Genomic DNA, 16,048 nt, shown 5'->3' on the forward strand with positions numbered 1-16,048 from the left:
TGAGAAGGCGTCCCCCTGGAACATCACCACAAACTCAAACCCAAGGCCTAGTGCAAACTTCCTCAGCACTATCAATGTTCTAACACCTTTAATGACCTGAGATACCAATCTTGATCAAAGTTCTCTCACAGAAAACCAATGAAGCCTAAAAATGGCTTAATGTAAATGTAATAGTAAACTAGAGAAAATGGAGTTTCTGTCTCCTGACAGCATTACGAGGAACTAGGCAGCCAAGCTGCCCACCCTGCCTGTTTGAAAGTCAGAGCTTACCTCCCAAGTCTGATGGCTTTTACCAAGTTTGGAACACCCTTCATCTGTATGTGGTCCTCTGACTCAAACTCCTGATAAGCCTGAGGGGGAGAAAGAGAAACAGACCTGCTAGAATGGCAAATCCAACCAGTGTGATGCCTTCAAGAGGAATTACAAGTTCTTCCTACACAAGCCAGGACAGAGATCCAGCTCATTAACAAGCCCTTCCTGGCACCAGTATTGTGTGAAGACTCTCCTTGGACAGCTTTCATCTGGCTCTATTCTTTAATGCAGGTCCCACAGCAAAGTTAAGATACAGATCCAGAAGGACCTTATGACCTCCTAAGTAGCTGCCAAAGAGCACACACATCACTCGTGGACTGACAAGGGGACTAAGCTATCAAACAAGTGTTTAACCTGGAAGTGGTAAGACCTGCAAATCAAACCAGCACAGAAAACTAATTTGTAAAACAAGTGAAAAATTCAACCCCTTGACAAGACCAACATGTTCAAGTAGCTCTTACACTGTGAACTACAGTTCTAGATCTCAGTTTAATAAGTAGGGCACTTGAAATTATGAAGATAATTTAGCTGTCAAGAATGCTCTGTTGATAGCAAATATCAACACATGTAGCAGCAATGGTCTTATCCCTGACACTTCTGGACTGCTCAAGTTTGCACTATGTCTCAGGCACACAAAATCCCTGCAATTTGTTACCAAAAACCTGAAACAAAACTTAAAAAAAACCAAAACTCTTTAAACATTCTGCTACAACATTTAATATAAAGACAACCACACGCCAGGACATTCCTCACATAGGCTGAAATGCAAACAATCAAGAATATATACCAGAAACTTCTACACAAAATCAAGCCCAAAATCCAACTTCTTGCCCAGTCTCTGCAAAAGAGGTGTTTCACTGAGAAAATTTTCATTGACTGCTTTGCAAACAGTGGGATGCTCCATTTATACACTTAGCTATTGAAGCAACTCCCTGTCTGATAAAATCCACATCAAGTCAGTGTGGACACAGAAGGTTTAGCAGACTGGGTTTGTTTTAAAAGCCAGTGAACTCAGGAATGTAAGATTCTAAAAGACATTTAAAGTAATTTTCTTAATTTACTGCAGTATTTTGAGCAACAGAATCACTATAACAACCAAACTCCAGTACATAAACTACAATACTCCCTTAACTTAAAAACACACATGAGCAGTTAATTATACACCAGTGGATTACAAGCTCTTCTCACCACTTTTGCTCAGGTATATTAACAGCTAATCTTAAAGCAGGCCAATCATTGTTCTAATTTCCTACTCCATTTTATTTTAGCCTTGAGTCCTGTAGCTTGGTTCTGGAGCTAGCTGCTCCATCTAGTGGGCTCCATCTAGTGTGCTGCTGGCTCCCAGAACCACACAGACAGCAGGTCTTTGGGAACAGAATCGGGAAGCCAGGAAAGGCACTGTGAAATGCACAGTCAGGAGGAAAGCCTCCCTTTCCAGCACACCCTGGTACTCACACTTCTTACAGAAGGATTTTTCAGGTGTAAGGATTGATACCTGAGGTACAGTGTAGCAAAGGGCAGGGGGAATCTGCCTGTTAAACAAACCTGAGATAATGATTGACATCATCAGAGATGAAGAACACCCACTCTGAGAACACACTAGCAAACAGTTCAGTTCCACATCTGCTAATCAAGAAATACAAGAACTCAAGCCATTCTGTTCCTCCTTTGCTGGAAATTAGATTAGTTCTACTGCTTTCAGTCTGTGAAAATGAAACAGGAACAATCCAGACCCCCACTGAACAAACCTGAACTTTTCAACTTCTTTCCAGGACCTATTGAAAAGCTTTCTTGTATTCCTTGAGATAAACACCAGTTGAGCCATCCCTAGAAGCAGCATTTACTGACAGAGCTGTTTCACACCAGTTTAGTTATTCACATCACCATCTGTGCAGATACACAAATCAAATCTCAAAACAATCTTCTGGTAAGTTTCTGTTAAACTTCACAGCTGAAAGTTCACATCAGAGTCTCCCTGTTAACTACAGATGCACATGAGCTGCATGATATCCCATGTGCAGAGATAACTCAGATATTGGATGCCTTCAGATTATCCAAGAGTGGCTGTCTGCCTGGGTGTACATTGCAGCAATGCTGGTGTCCTGAGAGCTCAGAGGAAAATCAGATATCAAATAACATCTGCAGAACATTCACAACAAAACCTGGTCTTGCATCTTCTCTTGAAGCCAATGAAAGCAATAGTTCTGTTTAGCTTATGAAAAAAATAAATGTTTTTAGGTCAGCTTCCAAAGCATTTGTCTCATATCCCAAATAAAACCTTCAGCACAGTGTCACCTGACGTGGGAAATACCATCCCAAGAGATGTGTCACAACATTTACTGCTCCAAAACCCAAGAGCTGTTTCTTGGGATTATACTTATTTGGGGTTTGTTTGTTTGTTTCCTTAGGTTTCTTTCTCAATGCAGTTTCCTCCAAATGTAATCTATCTGGCACACAAAGCTCAGGTTTGATAAAGTCAGGTATGTAGATATATCTGCTTTCTTGTCAAATGCAGTTTGTTATCTTGGTTGTACTTTAGCACTAGGCAGATCCAGAAAAGGAGCCAAATCTTTCAACTCCCACAGCCTACCACCTCCATCAGAAAGCACTTCAGTCATGCAGACTTTGTGTTTTTCAGATTCTCTAATAAATATGTTACTCCAAGAATGATTCCTCCAGAAAGCTTATGCCAAAGCTGTTCTATTCCTGTAGTAAGTCAAAATATACTAGTCATTTTTTACTCCTAAAAATTTAATTAACTTATAGCCTGTAATACATAAAGTAAACTGACATTCCCAGAAAGAGGCAAGGAAGGAAACTAAAAGAAACCTCTGTAGCCCCCACTCCTCCCCACCCCGCAGAACTCAGTGGAACATCCTGTGAGCTCTGAGAAGATCTCATCCCTTCCTGTAACTGGAGACTGAGCACTATCCCAGCAGTATCATGTGCCTTCACAGAGCACTGCTGGACAAAGGAGCTGTGTATTGCTATTACAAGTTTTTAACAGCCCTCTATTTTCCAGGTCCAGGGTTGACATTTCAAATATTTTAATGCTGCAAACAAATTACAAGTAGAACAAGGGGGTCTCACAACAGCAAAGACTTGAAGTAATATGGAAGTCAGGTATTTTCAAATTCTCGTAAGAAATACTTAAGATTATATCAAAGACTGGCATTGGCCTCAGATATACCACTGCAAAACAGAAGAATGTTATTTACTGAACATGTGGCATTATCATGTTCACAGGTGCCCTCTGCTGCTGAGAAGGAAAAAATTACATGACTTCTAGGTAAGTCATAAACCTAAGAATAGACATTTGCTAACACTCAGTAAAAGTTTACTATAGACCCACAGCAAGAACTTCTAAAATCTCTGCCTTTACCAATCCCATTCCTAAACAAATCCCCAGGAACTTTGTGCTATTTAACTTGTTTGAGCTTCCACACAGTACAGACTCCAAGAGCACAGGCACTGCCTTTCCCCCCTCTCTGTCCAGGTACTGCTGAGAGCCAGGCCACACAAAGGACAGGAGCAACCCAGGGAAAGTTACAGCCAAGAGCAGCAGTGCAACACAAGATGAAAAGCTGGATCACAAGCCAAGGAGTTTCATCAGTGCTGCCCATTCCTGTGCTCAAACAGAAGCTACAAATCCTTACACCTCTGCTCTCCTTTAAGCAGTTCTAAAGTTCAGTGAATTTAACCCAGGGTGCCATATACTGCACCATTTTTTTGCAGCAGACTTGACTTAGGCAACCACCACAGCCCATCAACTACCATGACTGAGTGCTACACATCATGCAGGAGTGGTAACTCCAGTGCATCTGCTCCCACCATTCGGGATTTCATCAACTGCTGGGCTCAGAGTCCTCCCAGCAGTGTTTTGTGGTCATCTCCCCCTCTGTTCACCTCCTCCTAAGAAGGAACAGAGCTCTTCAAGGTAGATCACTCATCTGGCAGCAAATGTTTCGATTTCTGATGAGGGGAAAAGAAGTCAGTGAACCACAGGAACTTAGCAACTGGTTGACATAAAATAACCTCCTGATTTCACTTCAGGAATTTCAAACGGCAGCTTTATTCCAACCTAACTGACTGAACCCACGGCTAAGGATGGAATCCCACAGGGTAAATTTAAGCGCAAAGAAATACTTCTTTTTTCTTTTGATTTAGTATGACAATCACTTAGACTGCACAAACAAGTTCTTAAAATTCAGGACATAACCATAACTTGAGCAATTTTAACTGGCACACAGATTTAAGCACATACAATCAAGCAGAACTCAACCATGTAACTTAAAAGCTGCCCCAGCTGACAAGTCTTCACTAAATGCTCAGCACTTCGAGTATTAAAGAAAACGAGTCAAAACTTTTTAATGGACAAAACTTGTTCTCAGAGTCTTTGCTTATTAGAGGAAAAACAGAGCACAGGCAGCCTACACAAAGCAAACAGTCTTGTAGGTAAAGTAGGACACAGCACCACGTATTACCTGTTTTCCATTCTAATCTATTACTCATGTCCTCAATTGATGTTGTGATCTCACTCTGCACTCCAGACCCAGGTTTTATTTGGTTACTTGCTCTGTGCCAGACATTTGCAACTCCCATTACCAGTGATAACACTGCCACTGTTTTGAATGTCGACGTGGGTAAGACAGTTAGCAATACCAGAGCCTCATTTAGATGCACAGGCAGTACTATAGAAGTAGAAGAGAAAAAGAAATGTAGCTAAAAGACTTGGAGCTGAATTAAAGTGGCACTTCGGTGATTGAGATTGTACAACATGCCAGTTGCTTGGTCTATAAAACAAAACAAGGTAATGCAGTGAGGTTAAGGTGCTTCACAAATATGTACTTGTATGGTTTTCACATCTTAGACATTTAGATCACTAAAAAAAAAAATCAGTTAACTTGCATAATATTCATTAGGTGTTCAACAAATGTGCTTACGTCCCCTTTGATCTTGCTCTGCATCAGCAGCATGTCAAATCTTCCCAGCAGCCTTTCATGCTGTCCCAGGCAGCTTATCAAAGCCAAGCATAAGCAAACTCAGTGTTTAACCCACCCCTATTGTTTCTCCAAATATACATTTTTGCCATCACAGAAGGTTTTTCTCCAATACAAAGATTTTTTTTTCTCCAATAAATAGATTTTGGAACTGTCTAAAAATCATTGTTCTATCACTAAAGCTTTACGTAGTTATGATAACTCTTTTTAGCAACATTACTTCTTACAAAAAAAAGTAGTTCTAACAACCCTGACTGCTTCTACTGGAACTACTGAGTTTCTTGGGCAAATGCTTTCATTATTATCATCTATATACACATACATATACACACAATATATAAATAAATCTTTAAAATCATACATATACTTGAAGGCTTCAAAGCAAAAAGAGAATTTCACACCAAAAGACTCACAGAGCAACATAAAATGCTGTTATCACTACATAGTAAATGTAATTTCTATCAGAGAAACTCCAGGTATGCTGCCACATACATTGCCAGAAATCCAACTGATTTTATTTTTCGTGCAAGCACTCTGTTGCACCTTTGGATTGTACTAACAGAATAAAGCCATGGCCTACAGGACAGGATGCAATCTTGATCCACAATCTTGCTGTCAGAGAGCAGGGTCTCCCATGAACAAGCTGTTTGGTCTGTATGTTTAGAGCACAGGCCTTCTAGAAACAGTGTCTTTGTTACCAAAACAGGCAACTTAACTCCTGCTACAATGTTTTCTTTTCCCCTCCAGTGACACTCTTAAATACACACACAACTCCTTTCCGCAAGAATCGCAGGGTTTCTGGTACAAGTCTCTACAATTACCCATTTTAGCCTGACTTCATCTACAAACAGACAATTCTAGGAAATAATCACCCTGGTCTTTGCTAGGAAAGATTGCTTGAAGTGCTCCTTCATCCCTGCCTGTACAGAATCTGGGAATATTTGAACAGTGGGTAATGAAGCAGGTGATGCCTCTAAGATTTGCCAACAACATTCTGAACTGTCCAAATTTCAGTAAAATTCTGCTCTAGATGCCATCTACATTAATCTTAACATTCTCAGACTAACACTCCTGCCCTGCTATAGACTCAATCATGCCACTGAAAATTAAACTTTACAGGAAAAGTTTTAGAGTTTCAGCTGGAAAAGAGCTATAACTTACTGTGTTAGGGGCAGGAAATGTGGCTGAGCAGAAAAAAAGGAAGAAAGAAGAGTGAAAAGGGGCTACTTTGATGACTGGCACTGCTTTTAGAAACTGGTCATCTCTCAGCCTCGTCACAGTCTCACTTTACATTCCTGCAGGGTCCAGCAATAAAAGCTCGATATTAACTGATGAACACATCAGTCTCACATTAACAGAAGATAGCTTAGAAGCTTGAAATTTAAAAGTAGAAAAACTGATGATGAAGTTTCATTCAATGACTATGTGGCTGGGTAAGAAGCAGCCCAGCAGAATGTCTAAACTACAATGTATGTAACTTCAAGCCTTTCAAGAAAACTGATCAGTTCCATCTCTTTCCAAAGTTCCCAGAAGTTTGTTTTTTTTTTTTCAATTACACAGAACATCTCTAAAAAGGGAAGTGTTCTCCCTAAAACTTTTTCTATAAAAATTAAAACTCCTAGAAATAAATAATTCAGCAAAAATTATATTAAAGTTAATGAGAATCACCATCAATGCTCTTCTCCTCCCAGCTGTGCTTCTAAACCTGAAGATTACCTTTATTTTAGCACAGACAACTAATAACATATAATAGGAAGAAAATATCATCACTAACAAGGAAGTAATCAAAGCATCTCCTGAAAAAGTTGCTAAATGTGAAAAAAAGCGCTGTCTAAAAGGCAAGCAATACAAGCAGGATACCAGAATAATCAGATTACAAGTCACAAGCTGGTATCTGACTTGTTTGCCTTAATTCTAAAGAAAACAGACTTGCACAAGAGTTAAACCCAATTATCTAAGTACAGAAATCAGAGGGCACAGATACTTAGCATATGTATAATCACTTTACAGAACAAAAATTAAAATGCACTAATACCACTTACAAGGAGTACACCATATTTTACTTACTTTGATCAGCATAGTTTTTTGCTTTTAGTTCAAGTTGTCGAGTTTGTGACTCTAACGCTTCCACTCTGGTCTGTAAGTCCTTTTTCTCTTGCTCTTGAGAATCTTCAAACTCAATGAATTTCTAAACAACAGCAAAATAGTTAAGTTAGACCAAACAACTAATTACAGGCTTTACAGCAGGTAGGAAGCAACACAGCAGCCCTTCACAGCCAGGAAGGTACAAGGTGGTTTCCAAAACAACTGAATAGATCCACAGGCCACATTTAAACACAAAGAACTATTTCAGTCCAGGTCCATCAGTCAAGCACCCAGTCTAGGTTATATTGTGTAATAAGTTTCAACTAAGTGCCAGCTACTCCACATAACCTGCTCGGGATTAACATAAATATGAATTATTTCATTATTGTCTAACTTAATGTACAACAACTGCCAACAGTACATGTGAACACAGGGAGTCTTGGTATCCTTAGTCTGACTGATCATCAGTGAAGTTATTTTCACGCATAAGCCACAAAGGTACAAACACAGCAACAGGGACACACCAACAGCAGTGCCAACCAAAATGATTTGATATCTTTTCCATTTCCACCCAATTCTGCTATAAATTCTTATAGTCTTCATCAAATCCTTAATAACCACCTACAATCTGTCAATTGCACAGAAAATTGTGCTGATCACCATCACCTTCTGTTTCCTTGGTTTACCACACTTGTGACTCCCCATATTCTGGAATTCACTGATGAATGCATCAGTGTTTACATTCCCTAACATAAGAATGACCAACACATCATTACAGCAGCTTTGAAAGCACTTTTTTTTTTGCTATTTATCTTACCCAAAATGTCAAGAAATTCAGTATGTATTGCTGGCACAAAGAATACTTCTAAAAGCCAAGGATGTTTTAGGTCATGCAGTACTCTATGCTCTGCATTGCAAGGAGAAGACAAGGCCACCAACACAAGTGATGCAGAAGGCTCATAGAATGGGGAGGAGAAGCAGACCAGAAACCTCTGCAGGAAAAAAATCCCAAACACCCACGACAGTTAAAGGGGCAAAGGCAGCTGAGGACCACGTGGAAGAAAGGTGACACTGAAGGCAGCAACTTGAAAACATTAATTTCATTTGAGTACTTTTTCCTAGGTATTGTTAGGAAAATTTAGTGGGAAAAATATTTCCAATGGTCATACATCAGCTATTAATGAACTATTATTACATTGTAGCCATTGTGTTTTAGAGCTTTTACAAAAGCAGAAATTCATAACCTTATCTAAAGGGCTTCAGTTGAACAGGGTCATCAGAAGAAGTTCTGACTAAAAAATACTTCAGATGTAGAAATGCATCAAAGGCTATGAAGTGAAACAAGAGTTCCTTTCAGACAAGCTCTGCACAGCTATCACAGGACTGGGCATGGTGTTCATATGACTGTGCTTGAAACTAAACCACAACAATTGAGGAACAGCTGACATAGCCCAGGTAGTTTCTTTTTGGGTGCTGCCATCAAAAAGTCCCTCTTCAAACACAGATGTGCAGAAATCTTTCTACCCCCTCCACACAAAGTTTGGGAATATTAATTAGTCAATGTAATTTGAAAATGTCAATGTTTAAGCTTGTTTCATGTCTTCTTTGTAGTAACTGATTCAAGACTTTTGCCCTTTTAATATTCAAGTCATGCCTGGCCTATTCTTGGCAGACTCCCTTTTCAAAAAGGGCTTCAAAGTTTGACGCAAATTTGGCACTGGGGCTAAAGTTACACTAAACATGGCAAGTTTGTTACACTAAACATGGGAAAACATGAAATAAGAATTATAAAACTGTAATATCTTTGTTTAGTTGTTTCTCTGATGATTTCCCAAAAATGTGTCATAGCTTGCTAAAGGCCAGGGACAATTATACTCATGAATAACAACAGCCATTCAGAGCCATTAATGTCATTGTTACTCATGAAACTACAGATAGATATAATTTTGTATTTCCTCTCAAGTTTTTCAATTGCAAGTGGTGAAACTAGTTTTGCCTAGAACGGTTTTGTTACCTTCCACTAGTTTACTTTCATTCTGTTAAAGTTCACATCTACATTACTGTACTTTAAAGCACTTCTGTAATTACAGCTGAATATTTTTCCCTTGCCTGCTGTAAATTATACCTGATCAGATCTTGGGACTGAGACCTTTGGACTTTGAATATTTTTATTTGGTTTCATTTCTCCTTCTGGTGATAGTATAATAACAGATACAGCCTCAGCAGATTGATCATCACACCCTGACTAAGCCTGCACAACTATGACAGAAGAACTAGTGAGATAAACCACCACAGCAGCCAAGGACAGGCTGAGCACCCATATTAATTTTTGCATTTACATTGACAATACACTCAAATACTACGTATCTCCTGGATTTAATGTAAATCCAGCAGCGTATGTAGGAACATGTTAGGCACTCAATAGTCATCCTCTCATTTCAACCCCAGCTACTGGTTATTCAAAACACTGAGGCAGACAAAAATCTAGTTTTCCCCATTTTAAGTGATGTCCTGTTTGGGCCACAAAGATGTATCTTACAACTCTAATGAGAAGTGTGAGAAGTGAAAATTTTGGTACTTTTTTTTAAGAGCAAACTGAAAGTCACCAACCTGTCTTTAAAACAATCAGACCAGATTATGTAAGATTACAGAAAATACAGCTGGAATAATCCTTAAAAGGTCATCTTGTTTCCAGGTTCCGATGCTCAGCATTGGATGTCTGGATCCTAATTTTGATTAGGTTATGATGAGGTGTAACACAGGACGTGATGCACAGCTCCTCCTGCATGTGCCTGCTACTGAAACCCAACCTGTAATACCTTCATCAGGTATGTTTGGCAACTCCCATTTAATCCATCCCATTTTCTCCAGGCAGGATCACATGTGTCATTTCAGATCTTTGTCCAACCTGTTCTTAAAGACTTCATATAAAAAGTGTGAAAAAGTCCCTCACAAACTAGACTCAAAAATCTTTATGTAATCAATTTTAAACCTACTTGAAAGCTTGCAGAGTTCTCTGGAATAAATAAGAACTCAGATTACACAACAGCCCAAGACATTTGGAACCCTCTGTCCTACACACAACCACTGAAGCACTCACTGACACATTAGCCAAATGAAATACCTCTTCCTATATTTATGTCCTCTTCTGTCTCTTTATATCTTGACTGGTTTGTCTGTCACAGGACCCAGATGCAATGCCAAGCATATCTGATGTCAGGGTCTTGGCGATCACTTGGTAATCTTTACTACTCTATGACATGTCCTTCAGCAATGTGTATTGCAACAATGACAGATTCTCAGACAATGGCAAGTTCTTCTTGGAGCAGGGAGAAAAAAAATCACCTAAAAAGCCAGTTCAGATGGACTTGGGGGACAGAAAAACACATCAAATTGAAAACAACCTGATAGCCGTAAAATAGAGCGAAAGTTTTCGGTAAAACGCATCTCAGTTCTGTTCTCTCAAATTAAAAATACTTAAATTCTTACTGCACAGTGTTTACACAACATACAATCCTAACAAAGAAAGTTACCTCTGAGAACAGTAAGTAAAAGCAGATATCAAGTTCATGCTATGACTTAAACCAATTTTAGTAGAGGTAAATCCTTCTTCACAGTTGCCAAAGATTTCAAAAACAGCTTAATCCCACCAACAGCAGAAAAGCTAAAAGATATCCTAATTTGGCATAGCTAAATGGAGTAGATTTTTATCCTCTTTCCAAGTGCACACAAAACACATACCAGCTACAAGTGCAGGTCTGAAACAGCACATTGCTGCAGAAGAAAATTATCAGATTATAAAACAGCAAAAGTACAAATGCTGGTTCCTCTCCCACTTCTTTGGGGCAGGAATTGCTACCTCACAGCCACCAAGTGGAAAGGTAAGAACTGGAAAGAGAACAGCAGAGCAGATGGTTCCTCCATCCTTCAGCAAGATCAAAAAACCTACAATGTTATAAGTCAGACAAGTGATTTTGCAGCAACTACAAAGATCAAAACTGTACCCAGACAGTTGAGAAGCAGGCCCAGAATTTCTGTCAAGGTGACTTTAAAAAAATTATTCCAGAAATCCACAGGCAACAACTTTTAAGCTATTTCTTTAGTAACACTTTTTAAATACGGGAAATAAAGAAGGCAAATTACAAAAATGGGGTAAGGAGACCCCTACCCAAATAGTAAACTATTTCATGTTCATTAAGATACTGCTGCAAATAAATTTCCTACAACAAGAAGCAGAAAGCAGAAGAAGGTGTGTTAATTGCCCAGAGAAGCTGTGGCTTCCTCATCCCTGGATGTGCTCAAGGGTAGGCCGGACAGGGCTTGGAGCAACCTGGTGTTGCAGCAGTGTCCCTGCCCGTGGCAGGGGTTGGAGCGACATGAACTTTAAGGTCCCCTCCAACCCAAACCATTGTGTGATTCTATGAACAGATGACAATAAATATGGATCTCAGCAGCTCAAAATTCTCCATTTTGCTACCACGTGACACAGGCAAACTCCAAACGAAATAAATGTGCTAAGCCAGCAACTTCTTGTCCAAGGAAAATAGTGTTAAATTTCTGTTCCCTCCTTTTATTTCAATCATATTGTACCCATCAGGTTATCTCAGCATCGAAAAAATAATTCAACAACCATGCCTAACACATATGCCTCTCCTGAATACACCAGGCTGTACCTAACACTTTCACACCTGTACAGCGCAATGACCTCAGCACATCACAAAAATGACCTTTGTGCTTCCATGAAAATACAGTCTTTGGTCTAACTGCACTTTGGAAAGCATCAGCCAGGTGTCTTGCAGTATGAGCACTGGTTCTTCAATTGCATATAGCATGTCCTCTCAAGTTAATTTATCATGACACAGAGAGATGGAGACAGCAGTGAAGCACACTACCAACACAGGCACATACAGTTCCTGTAAAGCTACAACAAAAAAATTAACCCCATGATCTGTTTCATCACACTGGTACAGTTTCTGTCCTGCTGCCCAAGGCCTGTTTTTTTGATGTGGCAAATGCTGCCTGTGCATCAAGCCTGATGGATTTTCTCATGAATTAGTTCAGAAAGTATTTATCAATCTCTTCCTATTACTCTCAATATAAACATATTTTCTAAAAGACCCTTTTACATCAGCTTGTGTCAGAAATAGTGTGGCAACTCCAGTCCCCTGACTGGAGTCCAAAAGGCATCATAAAACCACCATGTGTTTGACAAGGAGGATGAATGATCTATCAGTCCAAGAGCTGGGGGGACATCATTCATACCACAGTCCTTCATAACAAACTGAGTCCTGGAATAACCTGCAGACAATATTTTGCACTCACTTATAACAGAAACAAACAAGTATTTGTGCAGTAATGTTTTTTTTAATTAAGCTTTCACCGTTAATATTGTGTTCGCCCTCAGTGCGGTTGTTCTTCTGAGTTTTGGAAAATTTAGAAGGCAAACACAACCAGAGAGATTAGCACAGGACAAGGGGTCTGGAAATACACTTGTAAGATGGCTTGTTAATGTTAAACAGATAATGCTGCCAATCCAATTTCCTTCAGGAGTTTGGCAAGACAATGAGCTGGAGGAAGTTATCTTGCACAGCTGCTTCCTATTGCATTGCTTTATAATATCACACTAGATAATGCCTCCCAAGCTTGTTTATGCTGAAGTGGTTCTTGGTACAGACACTGAAATAAAAACAGCTAACGTCCCAAATCAGAGTCGACGTCGCTGGAGAGTCCACACCACCTGTTGCTGCCTGCAGCTTTATATAGCAGCTCTGAAAGGCTTCGGCCTACACTCTGTGTATTTCCATGGTTTTTGCAATGCGCTGTCATTATTTTTGCAAAAATGGACAACCCGCCTCCCTCCGCGGGGAGCATCCCGCGTGGCCGTGACAGCGCAACCAGCGCACGGCTCCATGCTCGCCCCGCTCCCCTCCCGCGGCCCCGCCGGCAGCGCAGCGCTCAGCACGGGTTACCGGGGATCCCTCCGGGCCGAGCGGCTCAGGGGATCGCAAGCACACGGAGCCGCACGGACCGGGAGGGATTCCGCGCCCTCCTCATCCTTCTGCCGAGCCGCGCCGCCACCCCAGCTCCAGCCCCGCGCCCGGACAGGGCAGCCCCGGCAGTCGCTCCCGGCGCCGCCCGCTCTGCCCCGGGCAGGTCCAGCGCAGGAGGTGCGGCCGCCCCCCCGGAGCCGCCCCGGCCCAGCTCACCTCCTCGGCCTGCTTGCGCAGCGCCTTCTCCCGCTCGTACTGCGTGAGCAGCTGCTCGTTATCGTCCCGCAGCAGCTCCAGCTCCACGCTGGTCTCCTGGCTGTGCGCGCACACCGAGTCCAGGTTCTCCAACACAGCCACCACCAGCGGCATCAGCTCGGCCACCACCTCCTCGTCGTAGCGCCCGATGAGCCGCTCGAACTCGCGGTAGATGGAGCCCGCCAGCCCCGACACCCGCTCCGACATCATGGCGGGGCCGGGCCCGCCGGGATCCTCCTGGTACACCACGCCGTCCGCCAGCTCCATGGCGGCGGGGGGGTTGTGCGGGGCCTGGCGGGGCCCGGCAAGCCCTGCTCGGAGCGGCTCCCGACGGCGGCGGAACAGCCTCGGCAGGGCCGGGCGCGCGCCTCTGACCTCAGCGCCGCGCCGGGCGGGGCCCGCCGGGATGGCGGCGCGGGGCGGGGCTGCGGGCGTGGGGGCGGAGCGGGGGGCGCGGCCCGCGTGTGACGTCACGCGGGGCCGGGCCCGTGCGAGGCGGCGGCGGCGGCGGCGGCGGCGGCGGGGAGGCAGCGGGGAGGGCTGGGCTGTCGGAGACGCGTCAGGGGGCACCGAACCTTGACAAATCACCGAATCGTCAAGATTGGAAGGGACCTTTAAACGGGCAGCAAGGCTGGGGAAGGGTCTGGAGCGCACTGCCTGTGAGGGGCGGCTGAGGGAGCTGTGGGGAGCTCAGCCTAGAGAACAAGAGGCTCAGGGGACATCTTACCCCTCTCTGCAACTCCTCCTGTCAGGAGGGTGCGGCCAGGTGAGGGTCGGGCTCTGCTCTGTCCCAGGGAACGAGGAACAGGACACGAGGACGCAGTCCTAAGCTGTGCCAGGGGAGGTTCAGGTTGGACGTTAGGAAGAAATTCTTCACAGAATGAGTGATTGGGCATTGGAATGGGCTGCCCGGGGAGGTGTCGCCGTCCCTGCAGGTGTTGAAGAAAAGACTGGATGTGGTATGCAGTGCCGCAGTGTGGTTGACAAGGTGGTGTTGGGTCAGGTTGGACTGGATGATCTCAAAGGTCTTCTCCAACCTAGTTCATTCTGTGGTCCTGTCACCCAGTCTGACCATGCACCTGGCACTGCCACTGTAACTCCTAAACCAGTAAAACCACATATATAAAAACACATGTGCTGGGTACAGATGCCTCTTAAACAGCTCCAGTGTGGTGATTCCACCGCCCCTCGGGCAACCCCTTCCAACCCCTGACCACACAAACAGTAAAAATAAATTTTTCTAATCCTTAATCTGAATCTCCCTTATCTCAGCCTAAGGCTGTTTTCTTTGGTCTTCCCTCTGCAGGCACAGCAGAAGAGCCCCATCCCCACCTCACTACATGCTCCTGTCAGTCGTTCCAGAGAGCTGTGAGGTCACCACTGAGCCTCCTCTTCTTGAGACGAAACAAACCCAGCCTCATAAGACATGTTTTCTAGCCCCTTTACAAGCCTTGTTCCCTTCTCTGGACACGCTCCAGCCCCTCAATATCCTTTTTAAAGTGAGTGGCCCAAAACTGAACACAGCAGTGCCAAGAACAGAGGGACAATCACTTCCCTGGTGCTGCTGGCCACACTATTCCTGATACAGGCCAAGATACCCCAGGTCTAGAGTGAGTATCAAAGTGAATATCTAGAGTGAACATCAAAGCCCTGGTGCCACTGGTGGAGGCTCTGGGGGCCCTGACAGCAGAAGGTCTGGCCCCCAGTCCCTTACTGTGGGACCAGGGTGGGAGCTCTGGTTGGATTGTGGGGTTGGGGTGTCCCATCGGCAGCTTCCTCTGTGAATGGCAGATGTGAGGCAATGCAGTCTGGCAGCTCCCAGGACAGTTGTTTATCACACCCTTGGAGGCATAAATAGACCCAGTGATTCACTGAGGGATGACTGAAGGAGTTAGAATCTTAGCTCCTGGATTTTGGGACCCCACAGCTCTGTGTTTGCTGGTGTCTGGCAGCAAAAAGGCCTTTCCTTTCTAATAAGGTCTCCAGATAATATCAGAAATCCTGTTTTCTTAACAATAATACAGCTTAGAAGGCATCTTACACTTGCTGAGAGAGATTGATTTTCCTAGGATTTGGAACAGGGAGTTCCATTCTGGATCGTGCGTTCTGTCACGGGAGCTGTTACAGACATTTACATAAACTTGAAAATACCTACTGAGATTGAAAATTTTCCAAGTTGTTTCACATCCCTCATTTTATTGTAGGGTTATTTAAGTTGGGAAAACCAGTTAAGACCATTAAGACCACCAAGTCCATCCTTTAACCCAGCACTGCCAAGGATACCACTAAACCATGTCCCCAAGTGCCATGTCTGCAGATTTTTCAGATGCCTCAAGAGATGGTAACTCCATCATTGCCCTGGGCAGCCTCTGCCAGGGCTTGACAGCACTTTCAGTGAAGAAATTT

At 43.1% G+C, this 16,048-nt stretch overlaps 1 protein-coding gene across 5 annotated transcripts in view; it reads right to left on the minus strand.

Annotated features, from left to right (window-relative positions):
• SPAG9 (sperm associated antigen 9) overlaps nt 1-14,000 on the minus strand; it is a 61,946-nt gene extending 47,946 nt beyond the window's left edge. For 4 of the 5 annotated variants that reach the window (XM_068209621.1, XM_068209622.1, XM_068209619.1 and 1 more), the window contains exons 1-2: nt 13,604-13,999; nt 7,380-7,500 (exon numbers count right to left, since the gene is read on the minus strand). In XM_068209621.1, the coding sequence (XP_068065722.1) occupies nt 7,380-7,500; nt 13,604-13,909 (427 nt within the window). In that variant the 5' untranslated portion in view covers nt 13,910-13,999. Of the gene's footprint in view, nt 1-7,379; nt 7,501-13,603 lie in introns of all 5 variants that reach the window. The other variant, XM_068209618.1, reaches the window with a different exon arrangement.
• Nucleotides 14,001-16,048: the final 2,048 nt, after the last annotated feature.

Source organism: Anomalospiza imberbis, chromosome 19 (genome assembly GCF_031753505.1).
Source record: "Anomalospiza imberbis isolate Cuckoo-Finch-1a 21T00152 chromosome 19, ASM3175350v1, whole genome shotgun sequence".
NCBI lineage: Eukaryota > Metazoa > Chordata > Aves > Passeriformes > Viduidae > Anomalospiza > Anomalospiza imberbis.